Raw genomic sequence first — 24,925 nt, forward strand, 5'->3', positions numbered from 1 at the left:
CTGCCACAGGTAATTCACACGCGCAAGGGAAAAAAAAAAGCACCCGAGAGGATAAAAAAATTAAGCTCGAGAGCGCGCACGCGATTCACTTTCTTTTTGCTCGCTAGTTTCACATTTGTGCTCACAAGAAGTTCATTTACACACGCAAAATGTTAAAACACGCTGGTTAATTTTTTTAACACCTGGTATTTTTGTGGCATCGACTTTTGACATTGCTGTGACGCCATACAAAACGTGTAGAAAGAATTTAATGAAATCAGTTCAAATCTGAATTTCGAGTTTGTCATCACTAGTTCTACAGTGACTGGCCCATGTAAGAATGTTAGTGATGGAGGGCTCTGAGTGGTTCAAGAGACTAAGGCACTGCAACTATGATCGAGAGATCATCGAATTCTGTTCATGCAGCTTGCCCTCAGCTGCCGGAGTGCTTAGAGAGCACGGTTTAATTAAATAAGAAAAAATAAGAATACTGGTAACGAGTACTCGACCTACTGAGTTCATCACAAGGTCTTAAAGTCTTAAATTTAACTTGAAACCTGCAAGAACCTTGGTATAGGTATATTTGTGTTGTATGTGTGTATAAGTATTTATGTAAGACGGACTCGTGAGCCGTGTTTATTTTAAGTTCAGCAGAAAAGGTGCGAGACGAAACGAAAACAGTGCTACTGAAGGCAGAGGGTAAATTAAGACTGCCAGTCAAGCTTGGGTCACCACGGTTTTTACGATGACGTTTGGATAGAGCCTATTTAAGACCAATCTGACTCTGAACCGAGATAAGTAGGAATTTGAAGATCAAAATATACTAAAAAGCTAGACATCATGCCAATATCTAAAGAAATTAAGGTATTTCTAAAGCTTTGGGACTTTGGTAAACATGGAACAGTGGTGAACTTTCCCAGGAGTGGCCGGTTGACCAAAATTACCCCAAGAGCGCAGCGACGACTCATCCAAGAGGTCACATAAGAACACAGAACAACAACCAACGAACTGCTAGGCCTTCATGACTCCACTATAAGAAAGAGACTGGGTAAAAATGAACTACTTAGCAGAGTGCCAAGACGAAAACCACTGCGTGTTTTACGCATGTATTTATGCATTTATGTGAGCCGTGTCTATTTTAAGGTTGAGCTGCTGCAGCAGAAGTGGTACGAGACGAGAGCAGAGCTACTGAAGAAAGAGGGGAAGTTGCAGAAGACTGCCAGTTAAGCTGGGTCACCACCATGTTTTTCACCATGATGTTTGGATAGAACCTATTTAGGACCAATCAGACGCTGACACAAGATAAGTATGATTATGTTAAAGTGGCCAGTAGAGAGTCCAGTGCCAGGGGAAACAGGGCTGTCCAGATATTGCGCATGCCCCTAACTGGGGGGTGTGGCAGTTCATTGTGGTAAAAACATAAAAAAATTAAATGTTACTAAATACATTTTTAAGATTTAATGTTTCCTTTTACTTTCCTTTTTTTGTATTATTTTTATGAAATCAACAACAATCAACAATGCTGAATTTCTGCACACTTTATTTGTTCATTTGTAAATGCATTAAATAAAAAATACATAAACATAAACATTTAGAAATTAATCTTTACATACCCAACCAATGCCCCATTGGGCCCAATCCCATAATATGCTAATTCAACCTGCAATCTTATATACTCTGTAAGAGCTTAAATAGGTCCCTTAGTCCATGATGCATAAAAGGGGAAAGAATTAGGTATGATTCGAAGTTAAGTTTAACAGATGGGGATTAAGAATTTTCTTGGATTACACAGCATTTTAAATTAGTTTTTAGTGAATATTGGTTAATTCTAAGAGTATGATGAGATTAAAACCCAAAATTCTAAAAAAAAAAAAGAAGAAGAAGAGCAATTGAAAAAACCCTAAATAGAAAATCAGTTTTGGATGTTTGAACACGCTTTTCTTTTAGTTTAATAAAATGCAGGCTTGTACAATGTATATATAAAACGAATATGGTACCACTACATCTCAGATTCATACACTAAGGCTGTTTTAACGCATTTTCCCCATTGGTTTGGTTTGTTTTCACACAAGAAAAAAAGCAGGTGCAACAAAACACATCACAATAAACCAAACAAGCACGTCGTCTCAGATTATTGGTCAGAGCTGTCTGGGACAGAACAAGAAAGTAAACAGACTGCTTCCAGGCTGAAAACAGCTTAGCATTGAGCAGCAGCAGAAATGGCATTAAGTAACAAATCAGGTTAAACTGCACCTGAACAGCCGATTAGATCAAACTGAGGAGTATATTTAACAGTTGGGGGATATTGAGGTCGGATCACACCTCCTCTTGTGGGTCTCGGTGCGGTGGTTTTGGTCCACACCTAGAGTTGAAACAAACCAGAGTCTGTTTCAGCTGGACTGAATAGTGCAGGTGTGATCATGCTTCTGAGTCCATAACGCTAATATCTCCAAGCACTAGAATAATAATAATAATATTCTGTGCATTGGTCAGATATTGTTAAAACAATGAATTATGAAAGAGCGAATGAATATGTTCATGCTAATGACGTTTACTCACATTTACTAACTCAGTTAAATATGCTTCTCTCACAGATCCCAAAATAATGGGTACTACAGGAATACTGAACCCAGTGCTTGTCAGTATCATACACATAACCAGTTATAACACAGTCCTCATCTCTGTAATTGTTGGGTTTTCCATAGTACCAGAACCTATCAGAGAGAAGGAGAGTATCAGAGTGTTTATCAGAGCAGTGAGGAGTGAGAGTCAGTAACTGAATCATGATCAGAGTTCAGTTCAGGAGTCTCTTACCCAGTGATCAGTTCTGATCCGTCCACCCATTTCCAGACCCCCTCTGTTTTATTCAGACCAATCCAGACTTTGTTGTTGTTGTTGTTCAGCTTTTTAATGAACTCCTGTTATTGTGATAACATATTAATTAGCATAATCCACCTCTTTCTTTTCTGTCTCTCTCTCTCTCTCTCTCTCTCACTCTCTCACCTGTTCTTCTCTGCTGTTGATGATCACCAGATCTGCTCCTCTCTGTCTGCAGTCGTTTCTGCTCTCAGTCCAGCTCTTCTTCAGAGTAGAGACGTAGTAAAGGCTGGTGTTGAAGACCCACCACTCCTGCAGGGTGTAGTTAACTGTATACAGAATTTCAATACAGTTATATAACGGTTTGGTGCTCCTGGCCAAATTACACTATTGGATTAATTTTTTTATTTGATCAACTGAGAAAAAAGAAGCACATAGTTGCTACAGTATCACTAGGTGGTTGCCTTGGTGTTGATGTGATGTTGCAATGATTTTGCTGTGTTGTTAGCTATGGTATTGTTTGGTAGTTGATGTGATGTGGTATTATGGTAGTTGATAGGAATGATGAGGGGGAAAGTACCATCTACCAGTGGGTTTGCCGGTGTTGAATTCAGCCCCTCTGCCATGCAAAGCATCGGGACTGCATACACACCATCTTCTTGATAAAAGGAGATTATCCACTTTAACTTACTTAGAAATACACGCCAAAAGTTACAGTTATCTCTGTCACGGTAACATACATAGCAACATTGGGCACGTTCCCAAGAGGGGGTGAGTTTGTTTGCAGGTATGTCGCATCACTGACATCATCTGGTTCTGTGCACTGCAAGTGTAACGTGCCCGAGTCCAAGTGAACCATTTCCTGGCCCCCATCTTCAAGCAGGCCAGGACACGGTTCAGTGTACTGTGCCCGGGCATGGTTCGGAGCGATCACACTAATCATTCGAGCCATACTTTGGGAGCTAACCAAGCCCTAGGCATGGCACGCATTGCCTAGTGTGAGTACACCCTTAATGATGTATCAGGTGCTTGAAGGGTTGTCCGAGTTCTTCTGCTGTTTTCAACTTCTCTTCCTTGTTTACAAGGTATCTGTTCTGTGTATGTTGTTTGTTTGTGTGGGATTTTCCAGCCTTCTCTTCCCTGCTTAGCTGGAATTGAATATTTAAACTTCTTTTGTCGTATAAGGATGCTGCTCTTTTTCCTAATTTTCTCCCCATTTTACACGGCCAATTACCCAACTCACTCATTAGGACTTCCCCTATCACTAGTGAACACCAGGTGGATGAAGACTAGCACATGCCTCCTCCTCCTCTGAAGTCAACCACTGCCTTTTTTGAACTGCTGCTGATGCAGCATTGCGAGTAGCTAGCGGGCTTGGAGGAAAGCGCAGCAACATCAGCTCACAGATGCCTTGTGCTGATCGACATAACCCTAGGAGTGATGTGGGGAGAGAGAACCACCCAGAGAGAGCAAGGCCAATTGTTCTCTCTTAGGGCTTTGGCAGCTGATGGCAAGCTACATGAACAGGATTTAAACCAGCGATCTCCTGATTATAGTGGCAGCACTTAGCCAGCTGGACCACTCAAAGCCCTAAAGAGGCTGCGTTTACCGCAACTCAACCCATCATCACTGCGACATGCGCCGACTCTGTCCATTAAAATACATAGGATTCATCAGGGAAAAGAGATCATGGTGGGTTTACATGGTAACCATTAAAGGCAAAGAGATATATCATCTATCAAAACATGCCACAAAATCTACTGTGAACTACTTCAGGAAAGACAAACCGAAACCTTTGGAATGACCCTCACCAGGTCCCTTGACTTGATTGAAAAATGATTGAAAGTCTAATAATATATTAAAAGAACCCACCCATTGCTGAAAGCCATTTTATATTTTGATCTCTCTCTGCAGTCATGTTGGTGTAGTTGGTCTGTAGCTGGTCTCTGTCGGCAGTCATGCTGGTATAGCTGGCCTGTAACTGGTTTCTCTCTCCAGTCAGGTTGTTGAGCCTAATGCACAGCAGTATGATGGTCAACAGCAGGAGAACACACAGCAGAACCAAACCCACTGCAGCCAGTCTGTATCGCCTGCTCTCTGCTGTATGGGTATCTGATGGAATACACATAAAGATACAAATGTGACAATGATAAAAGCTAAAGATTCCATACAGTTCAATCATTAGAAAATAAAAAGACCTTATGTTTACCTCCTCCCTGTTCTGTTTGCAGCTTCCTTCTTAGTTTGGTTTCCTCTGATTCACCACCCTTCACCTCTGTGTTGTGGTCATGGTCACTAATAGTGTCTGTGCTCTCGTAGATCTCCACTACCATCTCCACTTTATCTCCTCTGTTCAGCTCCTCGATGCTCATCTCATTGCTGTAAGTGTTCTCAGACATGTCTGTTCTAGAGACGAGCTCGAAATGACTAAAAGGCTGAATCACTTTCTCTCTTTATGTGTCTGTTTGTGACCAAGATAGGATTTTTGCTCAGATAGGATTTGGCTCTATCTTGACGGTTCACATTCACAAATGTAAGTGAGCTGTATCTGTGTGTAATGTGAACGAATCTGAAACGCCTCACATGCGCACATTAATACCTGTATAAACGTTGACTTTTTTTAACAACAAAAAAACTCATATTTGAGAGATGACCCGTAGCTTTATAAGGGGAAATGGATGAGTCAGCAGCTCATTTGTGGAGCATCTTTTGCTGGAGTGGAGAGTAAACAGCTGGTCTGAAGTTCATGCTCAGGTCCAGGAGGAGAAAAAAGGCCAGGCGGTTTACTTTTGCTGTTTTTGCAGCTATAGCTGCACAGCTGCACCAAGAGATAGAGTGTGGGTACGAGAGAGAAGCATGTAGCGCTAATGCTAATGCGTAAAAAAAAAATTCTGAATTCTGATTTGATCGTTTACATTCATGTCGCATGTCCGTGGATCGGATACGTATCCGATTTAGGACCACATATGAAAGTGACTCAAATCTGATTTGTTTTGATTTGGCACTCATTTGAGTTGCGATCATCACATCTGGCACTTGCCATATGGGCACAGCCACACAGCAGTGGGTTTTTGGAGACAGCAGGTTAGCTGCTCTATGATGGGGCACGAGCCTCATGAAAAATCGTCAAAATTATTTAATCAATCACATTCAAACTACAAGCATTATATAAACATAATAGAAACTCAAAAATAAAAGTATATTGCACCGACACCTTATGCAGACAATCAACTAACCAAAAATGAATATGTTGCTTAAACAAAGAAATATATATACAGTGGTGTGAAAAAGTTTTTGACCCCCTTTTTTTTTAATTATTATTCCATTTTTCCCAACCCACTCATTAGGACTCTCCCTATCACCAGTAATGCCCTAACACCAGGAGGGTGAAGTCAGGCACAGCACATGCCTCCTCTGATACATATAAAGTCAGACTCCGCCTCTTTTTGAACTGCTGCTGATGCAGCATTGCCGAGTAGCATCACAGCACACTTGGAGGAAAGCACAGCGACTCGGTTCTGATACATCAGCTCACAGGCGCCTTGTGCTGATCCACATCACCCTAGGATCACAAGTGATGAGGGGAAAGAGCGCCATCTACCCACGCAGAGAGAGCTAGGCCAATTGTCCTCTGTCAGGGCTCCAGCAGCTGATGGCAAGCTGCATGACTGGGATTTGAACCTGTGATCTCCCGATATAGTAGCAGCACCTTAGTCTGATGGAAAACCTAAAGCCCTTATGATTTATTTTATTTATAAAATATAAATCCAGGTCACTGACTATTTGGTTTATGGTTGTAACATGGATTTATATAATGTATATAATCACTCTAGCTTGTTTCAAATTGGAGAAATCCACAACAGTTCCAGCAATGCTGCTTGTTCTTTATGAACACCAGTAAAATTGATAAACTAGCCCAGAGGAACAGGATTACAGCAGAAATCAGTTGCTACAGCATAAATCTCTTTTACTATAATAGTATTTACTCTTTTCATAATTAGTAATGGTACCTGCTTGTTGTGTCTTCAGGATCCTCATCGTGTTGGCGTCCTCCATCTTTGTGTTGGGGTCAAGGCCCATAACAGCGTCTGAACTCTCATATATAACCACTGTTATCTCGTCTCCATCTGCTCTGTTCAGCTCCTCAAAGTAGATCAGATCCTCATAAACACTCAGAGACATGTCTAATCTCTAAAAGACTGAAACACTGAATTACTGCGTCTCTGTAGAAACACTACAGCAGTGCTGCACCTCTCACTTACTTTAAGTAAAATAGTGCTGTAAATAAAGGAAGTGTGTCCAGCTGTCATCAGCTATATACAGTTTCCTGTTTGAGCTAAAGGCGTGAAAACAACAGAGCTCTCACGCCCTTTATTGAAGCTGCTCTTAATCTCTCATACACTACTACATTTACGTTTACTGAGTATAACTTCTTTATGTATGTTTTTATGTTTTTTTTTCCATGCACGGTTCTGATCATCCTCTTCACATTTTTTTCCCACTGTTTCTCACACTGATCAGCAGCAGCAGTTTGATTCTCTCTCATAGATGAACTAAAGACATCAACTGTTCCATTCAGAAAACTGAGAGAAACATATTCACTAAACCGAGCTCTGAAAATCTAGCACTGCTGACTCATATTCGGTGATTGATCCCCAGAACTTTGGGTAAATATTCTTTGGACTGATGAGAAAAAAGTGGAACTTCTTGGAAGGTGTGTGTCCCGTTACATCTGGCCTTAAACTAACTAACTAATTTGACTTAGATGAGGATCAGAACACATGTAATGACCAATTTATGCAGAAATACAAATAATACGTATTTATAAACGCCTAAGTAAGGGTTCACATACTTTTTTGCATCTGTGTATATATATGTGTAAGTTACAGTTACTGTTGTTGACTAGAACATCTCCAAATCGGACATGTTGGAAAAGTATGAAAGATATCTTCTTCTTTGACATCTCCTTATAGTGAAGCTGAGGACGTCCAGTATGCCTCTTGCCAGATGACAGTTCAGCATAGAGGATGTCCTTCGGGATTCGTCCATCGTCCATTCGCCGGATGTGGCCCAACCAGCGAAGATGTCCCTGCTTCAAAAGAGAGTACATGCTGGGAAGCTGCGCTTTATCCAAGACTGCTGTGTTGGTGATCCCATCCCTCCAGGTGATACCCAGTATGCGCCTCAGGCAGCGAAGATGAAAGCTGTTTAACCGTCTCTCTTGTTATGAATATGTTGCCCAAGCTTCACAACCATACAAAAGTGTACTCATGACACAGGCTCTGTACACCTGCGCTTTCCCATAGTTTCCCATTTTCCCATACTCTCCCTGTGAGCTTCCCAAAGATAGAGGCAGCTTTACCGATGCGGCCACTGAGTTCAGCATCCAGTGACAGGTTGTCTGTAACGGTGGATCCAAGGTAGGTAAAGGTGTTCACAGCTTCCAGAGTGTGGTTCTTGATGGTGATAGAGGGAGGTTTTACAGTGGCTTGTCCCATTATCGCTGGAGATTTCAACCAGACTGATCTCAGGTCAGTCTGCCACAGACTCCACCAACACATCTCCTGTCCTACACGAGGGGAAATACGCTTGATCACGTCTACACAAACATAACGGATGCTTACAACTCCACTCCTCTGCCTCCATTTGGTAAGAGTGATCACATTTCACTTCTCCTGAAACCCACATACAAGCAGCTGCTGAAGCGGGTGAAAGCAACAGCAAAGACAGTGCGTTTATGGCCAGAGGGGGCAGATTCAATGCTACAAGACTGCTTTGAGTGTGCGGACTGGGATATGTTCAAAACTGCAGCCACCAGGGACTCACTTGTGGATGTTAATGAATATGCATCTTCTGTCACCGCGTTCATCAAGAAGTGTGTGGATGATGTGACTGAAAAGAAACAAATCCGCACATTTCCAAACCAAAAGCCATGGATGAACAGTGAAGTCCGCGGTCTGCTGAAAGCCTGTGATGCTGCCTTCAAATCTGGCAACAGTGAAGACCTCAAAGCTGCCAGACACAACCTAAAGGTTGGCATCAGAGCTGCCAAACAAACACACAGCTCTCAGATCGCAGCATACTTCAATGCCAACTCATACCCCAGACGCATGTGGCAAGGAATCCAAGCAGTCACTGATTACAAGAGCCAAGCCAACAGCCCTACTTGCTCAGACGCCTCCCTTCCTGCAGAACTGAATAACTTTTATGCCCGGTTTGAGAACACTGTTCAGGCACGTCCACCTATCACTGCCCTGCCCTCTGCCACAGATGAGCCACTCATACTGGCTACAGAAGAGGTGAGGAAAGCACTGAAGCGGGTCTCTACTCGGAAAGCAGCTGGTCCAGATGGTATCCCGGGTAGAGTTCTAAAAGCTTGCTCCAGCCAACTCGCGGCCCCCTTCACGGACCTCTTCAATGTCTCCCTGGCACAGTCCACAGTTCCTGACTGCTTAAAAGCCACAACAATCATCCCTGTTCCGAAGAAATCCTCCATCTCCTGTCTGAACGATTACTGTCCCATTGCTCTCACACCCATTGTGATGAGGTGCTTTGAGAGGCTGATCTCAGCTCACATAAAGGACAGCCTACCCAACACTCTGGACCCGCATCAGTTTGCCTACCGAGCAAACAGGTCCACGGATGATGCTGTTGCCCTGGCAATGCACACTGCACTCAACCACTTGGAGGGAACAAACACATATGTCAGATTGTTGTTTGTTGATTTCAGCTCCGCATTTAACACCATCATCCCATCCAGACTGGTCTCCAAGCTTAGCACCCTTGGAATCAGCAACTCACTCTGTAACTGGATCTTGGACTTTCTTACTGGTAGACCTCAGTCCGTCAGAATGGGGGATCACACCTCCCCCCCACTTATACTCAACACTGGATGCCCCCAAGGCTGTGTGCTCTCACCTCTACTCTTCACTCTCTACACCCACGACTGCTCTGCTAAGCACAGCTGGTACGGTATGGTACGGCAGTGCCACTGCTGCTGAACACAAGGCCCTGCAGAGAGTGGTGAAGTCTGCCCAACACATCACCGCAACTACCCTTCCATCCATACATCACCTCTACAACAAGAGATGCCTGAGGAAGGCTTCTCTTCCGATCCTACCCACCCCAGCCACTTCCTGTTCCAACCCCTGCCTTCCAGGAAAAGGTACAGGAACATTAGAACCAGAACCACCAGACTGAAGAACAGCTTTTTCCCACGTGCTGTGAAACTGCTGTCTCCAGCAACACTAACTTCAACCTGAACAGTACACAGACTGACCACTGACCACTCCCAGTTTCCTACATGGCCACTGATTGCTTCAGCACAGAGACTGTATGCACTTTGCACTTTAATCATTTCACTTATATGCACACTGCACTTTAATCAACCTGGCCTACCGCTACTATTATACACATATGGACCATATACAATGTACCGCTGTCACTACTGCACTTTAAACACTTTAACTTTAAACAGTACCTCATCACACAAACATAAACATACCAATAATCTTATTGTAACTATTGTTTGTGTCCCCTGTACTTTTGCCCTATAAGTGTGTTTTATGTCCCCTGTACCTTCTGCCCCTACACTGTGTGTTTTGTTTTGCACTTCTCTGTATCTATCGTCTGAGCACTATTTACTCTGTCCTACACTTTTCTTGTCTGCACTGGAGATCTAGCCTAATAGTGTTTCGTTTTACTGTACAACCCTGTATCAGTATAATGACAATAAATTGAATTGAATTGAATTGTCTTAGTTTTAGTCAGGCTGATGGTCAAACTGAAGTCCTTACAGGCTTGAGTAAACCAGTCTATGAGGGTTTGTAAGTGATCCTGGGAGTGTGCTACCAGTGCTGAATCATCTGCAAATAGCATGTCCCTGATGACGAGTGACCTAACCTTTGTTTTGGCTTTCAGACGGGCAGGGTTGAAGAGGTTACCATCTGTTCTTGTGTGAAAGTAGACTACCTCGGTTGAGGTTCCGAAAGCTTGCCGGAGGAGGAGGGAGAAAAAGATCCCAAATAGGGTGGGTGCCATCACGCATCCCTGCTTGACACCACAGCAGATTTTGAAGGGGTCTGAGATGGACCCGTCGAACTGTATGGTACCATGCATGTCTGTGTGAAACGACTGAAGGATGCGTAAGAGTTTTGGGGGGCAGCCTATTCGTTCAACCAGCTGGAAAAGGCCACTCCTGCTCACCAGGTCAAAAGCCTTAGTCAGGTCAATAAATGCCATGTAGAGTGGTTTATTCTGCTCCCTACATTTCTCTTGCAACTGTCTTAAAGGGAAGATCATGTCAGTGGTAGCCCTTTCTGCTCTGAACCCTGCTTGCGATTCTGGGTAGATCTTATCCGCAAGGACCTGGAGTCTGTTCAGCACAACTCTTGCAAAGAGTTTACCAGTGGGTGCTAAGAAGAGAGACACCACGGTAGTTGTTGCAGTCACTCCTGTCTCCCTTATTCTTATACAGGGTGACTATGGTGGCATCACACATATCTTGTGGTACCACACCTTCCCTCCAGCACAGACAGAAGAGCTTGTGTAATTTATCGAGAAGAGCAGGCTTTCCACATTTTATGACCTCAGCTGTTATCCCATCCCTGCCTGGAGCTTTACCACAGCTTAGGCTGTCGATTGCTTTACTTAATTCAGCAGTTGTTGGCTCCATATCCAGCTCTTCCATTACAGCTTGACGCTCTATATGACAGAGGGCTGCATCAGAGATAATGCTGTCACTAGCATATATCACAGAGTAGTGCTCAACCCATCGTTCCAGTTGCTTAGAGCGAGCAGTGATGATTTCCCCAGAGGCCTATTTCAAAGGTAAAATTGCATACCGCGAGGGTCCGAGTGCCTTTTTTGATGCCATCGTACATGCCTTTGATGTTACCAGAGTCACCAGCTGATTGGATATTGCTGCAAAGCTGTAGCCAATAACTGTTGGCGCAGCTTCTTGCGGTATGTTGAAGTTTAATCCTAGCTAATGAGGGCATGCAGGGTCTTCTCGGTTGGTGTACATTTGTAGATGGTGTGAGCAATTTCGCTTTTCTCCCAGGACTGGTGCCAAGATGGATAAATTGGCCTCAAACCAGTCATTGGACTTTCTCAGCTTTGTGCCGAAAACCATCAGGGCCATGCTGTGGATGGTGTCCCTTAAGCCATCCCAGTACTACTGGGCAGAGCAGCATTTGGGTAGGCAGGGGAGGGATTCCTCTAAAGCACAGAGGAAGGCTGCAGATTTAGCTGGAACCGCTGTTTTGCTGCTGTCAACACGAGTAGGTCCTTTTGGTTTGGCTCTATGGATGCTTTTCATCTGGAGTTTAACTTTGCAGCAGACAAGGGAGTGATCTGAGTCGCAGTCTGCACCGTGGAAACTACGGGTTAGGTGGACGCACCGTGTTATGATTAGGTCCAGCTGGTGCCAGTGACCAGATCGTGGATGTCTTCAGGAGACTTTGTGTCGGGGTTTCAGTTGAAAGTAGGAGTTAGTGATGCAAAGACTGTAGTATGTGCAGAGCTCAAGGAGACGCTGTCCATTTTCATTCATTTTCCCAATGCCGTGGTAGCCCAAGCAAGATGGCCAGGAATCGTGGTCTGCACCAACTCTAGCATTGAAATCACCAAGCAAGTACCTGTTGTTCCTCCTTGGGGATGTTTTTTATAGTTAGTTCAAGCTCATCATAGAACTTGTCCTTAATCTCTTGGGAGGAGCTGAGTGTTGGTGCGTACACACTCACCAAGTGGACAAGTCCCCTGGTTGTGTTTAGGCAGAGGGTTAGGATTCTCTCTGAACCCCCTGTAGGTGGTAAATTGGCTCCAAGTAGAGTGTTCTTGACTGCAAAGCCAACTCCGTGTTTTCTAGGTTCACCAGGAGCCTTCCCTTGCCAGAAAAGGTATAGTCTCTTTCCCGCAGCGATCCTGATGAGATGAGTCTGGTTTCCTGAAGAGACAAGATGTCTACTTGTAGTTTCATGAGTATGTTGTTGATCACTGCAGTCTTACGAGCATCATTTATATCTATCAGGTTGTCAGTTAACCCGGGTGTCATGGTCCTGATATTCCAGCATCCCAATCGTAATGCTGGAGTCTTTTTTGTTCTTCTGCTTGGTGCACGGTTTTACAGCCCACTTGTCAGGATGATCCCTTAGCTTCATGCACCCACTGAAGCAGGAAGGCTGTGGCGGGACAGCACCTAATTGGCTGGGGGCTGCCCAGTTTGAAGCGGGCGGTAGCTGTCCAATGAGATTGATCATCTCTCCCACTGTCGGAGGTAGCCCCTGGCGCCCGTCTCTACGCCAACTGAGAAAAGGCTTCACTGCAGAGTGAAGCTGGAGTTTCTTCTCCAGGGCACAAGAAGCCTGGGCTATGTTTATGGAAACCCTGTGTTGCCCCTCTCTGCCTCACTGGCATACTCCAAAGGAATGATAGGACAATACATTTGGTATCAGTTCAGCTGCAGGAGTGGCCAGAACAGTGTTTCAAACCCTGATCTGCCTAACGGAGTCCAAGCCGGGTTTTCTGTCAGGGTTTGCTCTCTTAGCCTTTTCCTTTTCAGAGGATACCCACAAGGCAGCAGGGTACTATTTAACCCATAGATAGGGCAGTGGTTGGCGGATGTCAGGGCATGTCCACACACCGGTGGGCCTGCACATCGCGCCTCTGGGGCCCACTGCTGCTCCGAGATCCCCTACCTTTTAGCCTGAGTCTGCAAGGTCTCAGTATCCATGTGTGGCCACGAGGAGGCACTGCAGGAGTCTTGATGGTGGAGAGGCTATATGCCAGCAGGAGGAGACTTACACTCTTGGCTTCTCCTTTCACCTCTCGAAGGAGACTAGCTGGCGGCACTAGCTGTAAGCAGAAAGAAGCAAGCAAGGGCAGCATGCAGCATGCATTACCTACAAGCATTTCTACCACAATACTAGCGCACTGGCACATCACACACACCCTGTGTACAAGCACCCACACACTGATATAAATATATTATATATACATGGACCAAAAGGGACTGTGTCTTGGATGATAGCAGTGGAGCACTAAATCTGAAATGAGCTTTAGCAAGTTATAAAGAAAATAGCCATAGAACATTGAAACTACAACTTAAACTATTGTAATATAGTGGTTTTAAGCAAGCTTTTAAGGTGGAACTAGTGTGATTATGTGAATACAGCAGCAGCTTAAAGGTAGAACTGGTGTGATTGTGTGAATATAGCAGCATCTTTAAGGTGGAACTTGTGTGAATGTGTGAATATAGCAGCATCTTTCAGGTGGAACTAGTGGTATTGTGAATATAGCAGCATTTAAGGTAGAACTAATGTGATTACATGACAATAGCAGCAGCTTTAAAGGTAGAACTGGTGTGATTGTGTGAATACAGCTGCAGCTTTTAAGGTAAAACTTGTGTGATTGTGTGAATATAGCAGCATCTTTAAGGTGGAACTAGTGGGATTGTGAATATAACAGCAGCATTTAAGGTAGAACTAATGTGATTACGTGACAATAGCAGCAGCTTTAAAGGTAGAACTGGTGTGCTTGTGTGAATACAGCTGCAGCTTTTAAGGTGGAACTTGTGTGAATGTGTGAATATAGCAGCATCTTTAAGGTGGAACTAGTGGGATTGTGAATATAGCAGCAGCATTTAAGGTAGAAATGGTGTGATTGTGTGAGTATAGCAGTAGTTTTTAAGGTGGAACTAGTGTGTTTGCATCAATATTGCAGCAACATTAAACTTTAGTTCAGTGTGATTATGCTAAGCTAACTTGTTTTCTGCACATATTTTTTAGGGGTTAAACAGTCAGTCTGTTTGTGTAAAGATGTAGTAACTGATACCAAGCATGAAAATTTGAGTTAAAAGCTTTATTTCCGTCAGTTTATTTGAGAAGAGTTTATTAATGAACTTTAACCTTCTGTTTATTGACAGTTCTATGGTACCGCTCTGCTAGCTAACTAGCTACATAGCTAAAGCTAGCTATACTGCACTGGGAGAGAGAAATGTAGGAGGAGCTGCTTAGCTAGTAACCGTAAAATAAAAAAACGTTGGTTTGAAGACATATTTACAACGTTTATTTTAGGTTAAAAAGATTAGAATAGACACACATTATGTTTAAATTAAATTAACAGTAAAAAAAATATTCCAGGTACACAACTCAACTGTTTATTTCATATTTAATGTTTTTTTTTACAGAAACCAGAGTTTCAGTGAAAACAATCCCCTCCAATCACACACCCAAATACTAAAACCAACAACCTTTTAATTTGTTAACTTTATAGAATTATTTTTTTTACTTTAATTAAAAAAAAATGAATGTTGAAAAAACTTCCACGCTATCTAGCTAGGTTAGCTAGTGTTAAACCAGCAACAGTGAAAATAGCTTTAACATATCACCACATTTCAAATATTTTAATATGATTTTCAATATGATTTAAAGAAGCTTTATTAACTAAACACCATACACGTTAATCTAAACGACAAAACAAAAAACTAGCTATATACTTTTTACTTAAATCATTCCTATGGGTTTAGGGGTGGAGCAGAAAGGAGAGCTGATTAGGCTGGGCAGTGTGCCTCTGATAGCGGTGAGATGCAGATAATTATCATCCTGGCATATAGCACAGTTGAACCTGAAAGGGCACTGCAGAGGGGGAAATGACCGTAATAAAAGCATTTTTTAAAGTTTAGGAAAGGTTTATAAAGGTTTTAAGCCGAATTGGTATGTTGTATTGCTTTAAAGAAACACATTTCAGCTATTAATGAAAAAATATAGGATTTACTGCCTCTTTAAGTTTAAAATTATCACACACAGCAAACCTACACAGTAGGTATTTTCACAAATGTTTATGTTTTAATAAATTATGAGCAATATATAAGAAAAAGAAACCAATATAAACCAATGCAACATCCACAAAAAAGTTACAATGCTTTGCATCTTTTTTAAGGAGTATGAAGTGTATGAGTTTCGAGTTTGCCATCACTAGTTTTAAAGTGACAGTCCCAGGTAAGACTGTTGGTGATGAGTCCTTGACCTAGTGAGTTCATCACAAGCTCTAAAAAGTCTTACTCAGTCTTTAACTCACTGAAACCTGCAAGAAGCTTGATTATAGCTATATTTGTGTTGTATGTGTACATATGTATATATATGAGATGTACTGTGTTTATTTTAAGGTTGAGCTGCTGCAGCAGAAAATGGACGTTTCGAGAGCAGAACTACTGAGGGCAGAGAGGAAGCTGCCAGTCAAGCTGGGTCACCATGTTTTTCACCATGATGTTTGGATAGTGCCTAATTTAGACCAATCTGGCTCTGAACTGAGATAAGTATGATTTTGAAATCACTTAAATAGGACCTGTCTGACAAAACCAAGCTCAAACCAATACTTAAAATCTAGACATTATGCCAATATCCAAAGAAATTCAGGAACAAACTGAAAATTAAGTAATTGAGATCGTATCAGTTTGGAAAAGGTTATAAATCCATTTCTAAAGCTTTGGGACTCTGGCAAACATGGAACAGTGGTGAACTTTCCCAGGAGTGGCTGGCCGACCAAAATTACCCCAAGAGCACAGCGACGACTCATCCAAGAGGTCACAAAAGACCCCAAAACAAACTCCAAAGAACTACTAGGCCTCACTTGCCTCACGTAAGGTCAGTGTTCATGACTCCACCATAAGAAAGAGACTGGGTTAAAATGGACTACATGGCAGAGTGCCAAAACGAAAACCAGTGAGTGTTTTACGCATGTATTTATGTATATATGTGAGCCGTGTCTATTTTACGGTTGAGCTGCTGCAGCAGAAGAGGTACTAGACGAGAGCAGAGCTACTGAAGAAAGAGGGGAAGTTGCAGAAGACTGCCAGTTAAACTGGGTCACCACCATGCTTTTCACCATGATGTTTGGGTAGAACCTATTTAAGACCAATCTGACACCAAACCGAGGTAAGTGTGATTATGTTAGAGTGACCAGTAGAGAGTCCAGTGCCAGGGGCGACAGGGCTGTCCAGATATTGCGCATGGCCCAACTGGGGGGTGTGGCAGTTCATTGTGGTAAAAACATAAAAAAATGAAATGTTACTAAATACATTTTTAAGATTTAATGTTTCCTTTTACTTTCCTTTTTTTGTATTATTTTTATGAAATCAACAACAATCAACAATGCTGAATTTCTGCACACTTTATTTGTTCATTTGTAAATGCATTAAATAAAAAATACATAAACATAAACATTTAGAAATTTATCTTTACATACCCAACCAATGCCCCATTGGGCCCAATCCCATAATATGCTAATTCAACCTGCAATCTTATATACTCTGTAAGAGCTTAAATAGGTCCCTTAGTCCATGATGCATAAAAGGGGAAAGAATTAGGTATGATTCGAAGTTAAGTTTAACAGATGGGGATTAAGAATTTTCTTGGATTACACAGCATTTTAAATTAGTTTTTAGTGAATATTGGTTAATTCTAAGAGTATGATGAGATGAAAACCCCAAAATTCTAAAAAAAAAAAAAAAAAAAAAAGAAGAGCAATTGAAAAAACCCTAAATAGAAAATCATGTTCTGGATGTTTGAACATGCTTTTCTTTTAGTTTAATAAAATGCAGGCTTGTAAAATGTACATATAAAACGAATAGTAAAACCACAGAACAGTAAAAGCAGACTTATGGAGGTTTGAGTCGATGTTTTAAATTTATTAATAGAATTTAGTAATGGAACCACTACATCTCAGATTCATACACTAAGGCTGTTTTAACGCATTTTCCCCTTCGGTCTGGTTTGTTTTCACACAAGAAAAAAAGCAGGTGCAACAAAATACATCACAATAAACCAAACAAGCACGTCGTCTCAGATTATTGGTCAGAGCTGTCTGGGACAAAATAAGAAAGTAAACAGACTGCTTCCAGGCTGAAAACAGCTTAGCATTGAGCAGCAGCAGAAATGGCATTAAGTAACAAATCAGGTTAAACTGCACCTGAACAGCCGATTAGATCAAACTGAGAAGTATATTTAACAGTTGGGGGATATTGAGGGCGGATCACACCTCCTCTTGTGGGTCTCGGTGCGGTGGTTTTGGGCCGCACCCAGAATTAAAACAAAACAAACTGTTTCAGCTGGACTGAATAGTGCAGGTGTGATCATGCTTCTGAGTCCATAATGCTAATATCTCCAAGCACTAGAATAATAATAATAATAATCTGTGCATTGGTCAGATATTGTTAAAACAATGAATTATGAAAGAGCGAATGAATATGTTCATGCTAATGACGTTTACTCACATTTACTAACTCAGTTAAATATGCTTCTCTCACAGATCCCAAAATAAGGGGCACTACAGGAATACTGAAACCAGTTCTTGTCAGTATCAAACACATAACCAGTTATAACACAGTCCTCATCTCTGTAATTGTTGGGTTTTCCATAGTACCAGAACCTGTCAGAGAGAAGGAGAGTATCAGAGTGTTTATCAGAGCAGTGAGGAGTGAGAGTCAGTAACTGCATCATGATCAGAGTTCAGTTCAGGAGTCTCTTACCCAGTGATCAGTTCTGATCCGTCCACCCATTTCCAGACCCCCTCTGTTTTATTCAGACCAATCCAGACTTTGTTGTTGTTCAGCTTTTTAATGAACTCCTGTTATTGTGATAACATATTAATTAGCATAATCCACCTCTTTCTTTTCTGTCTCTCTCTCTCTCTCTCTCTCTCTCTCTCACTCTCTCACCTGTTCTTCTCTGCTGTTGATGATCACCAGATCTGCTCCTCTCTGTCTGCAGTCGTTTCTGCTCTCAGTCCAGCTCTTCTTCAGAGTAGAGACATAGTAAAGGCTGGTGTTGAAGACCCACCACTCCTGCAGGGTGTAGTTAACTGTATACAGAATTTCAATACAGTTATATAACGGTTTGGTGCTCCTGGCCAAATTACACTATTGGATTAATTTTTTTATTTGATCAACTGAGAAAAAAGAAGCACATAGTTGCTACAGTATCACTAGGTGGTTGCCTTGGTGTTGATGTGATGTTGCAATGATTTTGCTGTGTTGTTAGCTATGGTATTGTTTGGTAGTTGATGTGATGTGGTATTATGGTAGTTGATAGGAATGATGAGGGGGAAAGTACCATCTACCAGTGGGTTTGCCGGTGTTGAATTCAGCCCCTCTGCCATGCAAAGCATCGGGACTGCATACACACCATCTTCTTGATAAAAGGAGATTATCCACTTTAACTTACTTAGAAATACACGCCAAAAGTTACAGTTATCTCTGTCACGGTAACATACATAGCAACATTGGGCACGTTCCCAAGAGGGGGTGAGTTTGTTTGCAGGTATGTCGCATCACTGACATCATCTGGTTCTGTGCACTGCAAGTGTAACGTGCCCGAGTCCAAGTGAACCATTTCCTGGCCCCCATCTTCAAGCAGGCCAGGACACGGTTCAGTGTACTGTGCCCGGGCATGGTTAGGAGCGATCACACTAATCATTCGAGCCATACTTTGGGAGCTAACCAAGCCCTAGGCATGGCACGCATTGCCTAGTGTGAGTACACCCTTAATGATGTATCAGGTGCTTGAAGGGTTGTCCGAGTTCTTCTGCTGTTTTCAACTTCTCTTCCTTGTTTACAAGGTATCTGTTCTGTGTATGTTGTTTGTTTGTGTGGGATTTTCCAGCCTTCTCTTCCCTGCTTAGCTGGAATTGAATATTTAAACTTCTTTTGTCGTATAAGGATGCTGCTCTTTTTCCTAATTTTCTCCCCATTTTACACGGCCAATTACCCAACTCACTCATTAGGACTTCCCCTATCACTAGTGAACACCAGGTGGATGAAGACTAGCACATGCCTCCTCCTCCTCTGAAGTCAACCACTGCCTTTTTTGAACTGCTGCTGATGCAGCATTGCGAGTAGCTAGCGGGCTTGGAGAAAAGCGCAGCAACATCAGCTCACAGATGCCTTGTGCTGATCGACATCACCCTAGGAGTGATGTGGGGAGAGAGAACCACCCAGAGAGAGCAAGGCCAATTGTTCTCTCTTAGGGCTTTGGCAGCTGATGGCAAGCTACATGAACAGGATTTAAACCAGCGATCTCCTGATTATAGTGGCAGCACTTAGCCCGCTGGACCACTCAAAGCCCTAAAGAGGCTGCGTTTACCGCAATTCAACCCATCATCACTGCGACATGCGCCGACTCTGTCCATTAAAATACATAGGATTCATCAGGGAAAAGAGATCATGGTGGGTTTACATGGTAACCATTAAAGGCAAAGAGATACATCATCTATCAAAACATGCCACAAAATCTACTGTGAACTACTTCAGGAAAGACAAACCGAAACCTTTGGAATGACCCTCACCAGGTCCCTTGACTTGATTGAAAAATGATTGAAAGTCTAATAATATATTAAAAGAACCCACCCATTGCTGAAAGCCATTTTATATTTTGATCTCTCTCTGCAGTCATGTTGGTGTAGTTGGTCTGTAGCTGGTCTCTGTCGGCAGTCATGCTGGTGTAGCTGGCCTGTAACTGGTTTCTCTCTCCAGTCAGGTTGTTGAGCCTAATGCACAGCAGTATGATGGTCAACAGCAGGAGAACACACAGCAGAACCAAACCCACTGCAGCCAGTCTGTATCGCCTGCTCTCTGCTGTATGGGTATCTGATGGAATACACATAAAGATACAAATGTGACAATGATAAAAGTTAAAGATTCCATACAGTTCAATCATCAGAAAAAAACAAACAAGAAAACGTATGTTTACCTCCTCCCTGTTCTGTTTGCGGCTTCCTCTTTAGTTTGGTTTCCTCTGGTTCACCACCCTTCACCTCTGTGTTGTGGTCATGGTCTCTAATAGTGTCTGTGCTCTCGTAGATCTCCACCATCATCTCCACTTTATCTCCACTGTTCAGCTCCTCGATGCTCATCTCATTGCTGTAAATGTTCTCAGACATGTCTGTTCTAGAGACGAGTTCGAAATGACTAAAACGCTGAATCACTTTCTCTCTTAATGTGTCTGTTTGTGACCAACAGACCATCTCAGCTGACTGTCATAACAGAACTGCCAGTAACGGAAGCGGCTACTCTAAAGGTTTCTGCTTCCTTTTACTTGGGCTAGAGTTGCATCATACCCTCCACGGTCATGCTGCTTCCTGTGATTTGCTCTACAGGGGTGAGGTCTGAAACTACTGTCAGTATTACTTTTTTCAATATTATAACATGAAATTAAACAACTGTATCATGGTTAATGCTTGTCTAATCTCACACAAGTCTTCAACCTACCAGCAAAAGAGCTTTGAACTCCAAAGGCATGGACTCTACAAGACCTCTGAAGGTGTCTCCTGTGGAATGTGGATTTAAGACCCTAGCAGCAGGTCCTTTAAACCCAGCAAATCTATTCATATTTGGATGGGATTTGTTTCCCAGGGGGATGTCTGTGAAAAATATTTCACACTTCTACTCAGTAATAAAACTCTTGCTTCCAGACTGCAACTGAAAAAACAGGAGGATCTGATATTTTTGGCTTTCTGTGCCACGACATGGCGTGCAGTAGCTCCTCCATTTCCACTCGCTATTGTGTTTTACATGGATCTCCGTGGAAACGCGCACCCAAAGTGTAATTATAGCGCGTATCAGTGGACAAATAGCTATTTTATTAAACGTGAGGTGATGTGGATACAGACTGGACTAAAATTACCGGTCGACCACGGAGTTCAGCATAAAACAGTACGTAATTCACGTTCATGGTCATTCCGGGTGAAAATAAAATCACAGCGGAGCCGCCCATAAAAGAGAAAATTACCCCAGGACCCCCTGAGAAACGAATCCTGTCTGGATAAGGTTTTTCTCAACCTGTGGGCCGTGAAGCTCCCATGTTTGCTCGGTATGTGCTGCGATCATCACTTCAGTGCAGCAGTGGAGAATGAAAATTTTAACCAGTATGACCTTGTGCATCTGCTGCGACGGAATCTGTATTATCGCATCTGCCACAGAGTTTTGCACAGTGAATATCCACATCTATACACAACTATAAGTAGGGAAAAATAATTAGTCTAAAAATTGACTACAAGTACAAACCAAGCATCACATCAGGCCATGCTATGGTGACCCTTGAGCAGAAAGGGTTTAGGGTTTAGGGCCTTGCCCAAGGGTCCATAAGTATTAGCTTAGCAGACATTATTAATGACCAAGTGCTCAAACCACAGAGCCACCACTGCCCTCGTAGTCCTCTGACCAAACCGCAGTGTTCCTTAATAATGAGGTTGTGACAAATGTTGCGACACAGCTGTAGAGAGAACTTACACAGCGCAACCTTTTTCCAGCATTGTAGCAATGGTCTAAGAAAGCAGACAACAATGTTGTGGGCTTGCTGGGAGATGAGGCCAACACGTATCGCATCCATAAATAAGCCTCAGGCCCTCAGGACTTTGATGCCGGTTCACTGGTTAGTTTAGGTCAGGACTGAACTAACTTCACTTTGTTTTTCTTCAGCCATTCAGAAGTGTACTTTCTGGTGTGTTTTGAGTCATTAAGCGGCAGTTGGTAGTATTTTGTTTCTAAATCTCTGATTACAGGACCAGCTGGTCCTGAGTTGGATATTTTAGCAGGGTTCACCAGGTGATTGGATTTTATTAAACTTGCTTGGGTGACAGAGAAAGCAATTGGCAGCGATGCCGTGTCGCTGTAGTGTGAACGTTACGTTACTGAAGTGAGCAGCTGTGGAAGCTGTTAGAGAAAAATAAAGATTAGTTATACTCAAATATGTGATTAAGCTTTTGTTCTAGGAATGATTAAATATATCATGAATTATTAATATTGAACTTTATATATTATTGAAATGTGATTGAATTCTATGTATGATCATACTGTGTGATTGAACTCTTGTGATTAAACTTTTGATCTGTATCTTGAACTCTATGTTTGTCTGACATTTACTGAAAGGGAAGTTAGAAAAAACCCTGACAGCGGAGGAGCAGACATTAGCTAGTTTGACATAAAAATATGTAAATCCATGCTTACATTGCAAAATCAACTTTTTGGAAGGATAGTTATTCATAGGTCAACACAGAGGCCACAAGACTATGGACCCGATGAACTTCTTCTTTTTGTACCTGTAACTTCCTTATTTTGAGGTATAAAGGATTGTCTGAAGATGTCTGTAATCAGATCGAATTCGCTAATTGGTGATTCGACCTCCATATACATATGCGCTTCAATAAACGGCAAGCTGATCTGATTCCTGCGACTCTGTGGTTCTTTGACTGAATTCTTCTAACATAATGTGACAGGCAGAGCTGTTACTGGGCTCTGGGTTAACTATTTTGGGCTTGGATGGCCACCGTAGTGGAGGAGCAGCGGCTCCCCCTCCCCTCTGTGTTGTGCTGAAAATGCTAGTTAGCTCAGTATAAAAGCATGGATAGCACGCTGCTGTGTCGAGCTTGTGTTTCCTTTGTTGCTGGGTCGTGTTACTGCAGGACTTGCTGCTGGGTGGTTTCCTAAGGTACATGTCTTTTGTGCAGTGGGGTTTTTGTTGATTTTGATCCACTCTAAAATAACACAAACGCCTTGATATACAGGGGTGGTCTGCCGGAAAACGGGTGTGAACGCGGTTAGCAGTTAGCCGTTAGCATCAGCTGACTGAGCATCGTCGCATAAAACTGCAGCTTGGTGTGGATGTGGAGCTGTATTGGATGTAAGGTAGGCATTTGGGGTGTAGCAACGCTTATCTAGGTGGGGTTTTAACCATATTATGGCTGATATTTATGGTAAATGACTCTTTAGGTGTATGCTCTGGCGTGCCGGAAAACGGGTGTGAACGCGGTTAGCGGTTAGCATCAGCTGACTCTGAGCATCGTCGCATAAAACTGCAGCTTGGTGTGGATGTGGAGCTGTATTGGATGCAAGGTAGGCATTTGGGGTGCAGCAACGCTTATCTAGGTGGGGTTTTAACCATATGGCTGATATTTATGGTAAATGCCTCTTATTTAGGTGTATGCTCTGGCGTGCCGGAAAACAGGTGTGTTTTGACCGTAACAACGTAAGGTAGGAGTTTTTTTTAGTATTTTCCGGTTGGAGGGAATTTTAGGCTTTGTTTAAATATATATTTGGGATTTTATTTGTAGATTGGAGCAGGAACCCTGGATGTATTCTAGCCCAAGCAAGTGATAATTCAAGCCTACAGGTGTTCAGCTGAAGTGTCGCCATCGGAGAAGGCTGAGGTGGCATCAAGCTGAGCAGTCCCTAGTCTTCTGCTGTTTTGCCGGGGTTGAATTAATTTAAGATTTATTCATTTATTTTTTATTATTATTTTTTTTTTTGTTTCTGTTGGAACTTTGATTTTTGTTTTGTATTTTTGTTAACTTGACCCCCCCTTGTGTCAATGGTGGCAGACCTCTTTGGGCCCTCCTATAGGAAGCTGGCTGTGTATTATTCGTTGGTGATATTGGCCGTAAACTAAATGGAAAATTAATAAGTATAACATTTATTGTTACTAATCTGTATTTCTCTTTCTTGTAGAACAACTTGGTGCACGTGGTGTCCCTCTTGGGCCGACTGGTCACCTCCTCCTTGGGAAATCTTTCCTTCTGCACTTGGTTTGTTGTGTTGGACTCACCCCTGGTTTGAGGTGTTGCGACGTGTGTGGGTGTGTGTGAGTACTCTGTGTGTGCTTGCAGAGGTTGTTTTTCTCCTTGGGAGGGAGGGCCCGGGCACAAGAATTGTCCAGCACCAGTTAGCTACAGAAAGATGATAATGCTATGTTAAGACTCCAAACAGCCAGTATCTCTAATCCTTTTTTTTAAGCGCATATTGTCCGCAGGCTCAGTGTATATTTTTAAAGTTGTTTTTTTTTAAGAAAAAAAAAGAAACTTTAATTGCTTAAAGTGTTCTTATGTATTTCATGTATCTACTATTTCAAACCTGAATAAGTAAAGATTGTATGCTGAACCTCATCTCGCGTCTCCTGAGTATCTCTGAATGCTCTTGTGTGCTTTGGGTGTTATTTATATTTATTCCCTGGGGTGAAATTCCCCAGGTGGCGTAGTCTACTTTCATTGGATCATAAGGGCCACAATAAGCAATGGAGAATTCAGTATTGGAAACTCAGAAGCTCATTCACTCAGAGTAAAAACAAAGAAGAGTCCGCGCTAA

The 24,925-nt window shown here is 42.4% G+C and overlaps 1 protein-coding gene and 1 long non-coding RNA gene across 3 annotated transcripts; one reads left to right on the forward strand and one right to left on the reverse strand.

Annotated features, from left to right (window-relative positions):
- Positions 1 to 1,471: 1,471 nt before the first annotated feature.
- Positions 1,472 to 20,827, reverse strand: LOC111195271 (C-type lectin domain family 17, member A-like). 2 transcript variants are annotated; one of them, XM_049472448.1, is made up of 6 exons: positions 20,541 to 20,827; positions 20,198 to 20,437; positions 18,512 to 18,654; positions 18,323 to 18,420; positions 18,068 to 18,222; positions 1,472 to 2,341 (listed from the first exon to the last, which is right to left on the reverse strand). In XM_049472448.1, the coding sequence occupies exons 1-5, from the start codon at positions 20,812 to 20,814 to the stop codon at positions 18,078 to 18,080; spliced, it is 900 nt and encodes a 299-aa protein (XP_049328405.1). In that variant the 5' UTR covers positions 20,815 to 20,827; the 3' UTR covers positions 1,472 to 2,341; positions 18,068 to 18,077. The 2 variants fall into 2 exon arrangements, with proteins under 2 accessions (XP_049328405.1, XP_049328406.1); XM_049472449.1 differs by lacking the exons at positions 1,472 to 2,341; positions 18,068 to 18,222; positions 18,323 to 18,420 and adding an exon at positions 2,677 to 2,897.
- Positions 20,828 to 22,308: 1,481 nt separating this feature from the next.
- On the forward strand, positions 22,309 to 23,775 carry LOC125787831 (uncharacterized). The gene is made up of 2 exons (XR_007429572.1): positions 22,309 to 23,276; positions 23,353 to 23,775. It is a non-coding gene; the product is annotated as an uncharacterized LOC125787831 (long non-coding RNA).
- The last annotated feature ends 1,150 nt before the right edge of the window (positions 23,776 to 24,925 follow it).

Source organism: Astyanax mexicanus, chromosome 25, assembly GCF_023375975.1.
Source record: "Astyanax mexicanus isolate ESR-SI-001 chromosome 25, AstMex3_surface, whole genome shotgun sequence".
Classification (NCBI taxonomy): Eukaryota; Metazoa; Chordata; class Actinopteri; order Characiformes; family Acestrorhamphidae; genus Astyanax; species Astyanax mexicanus.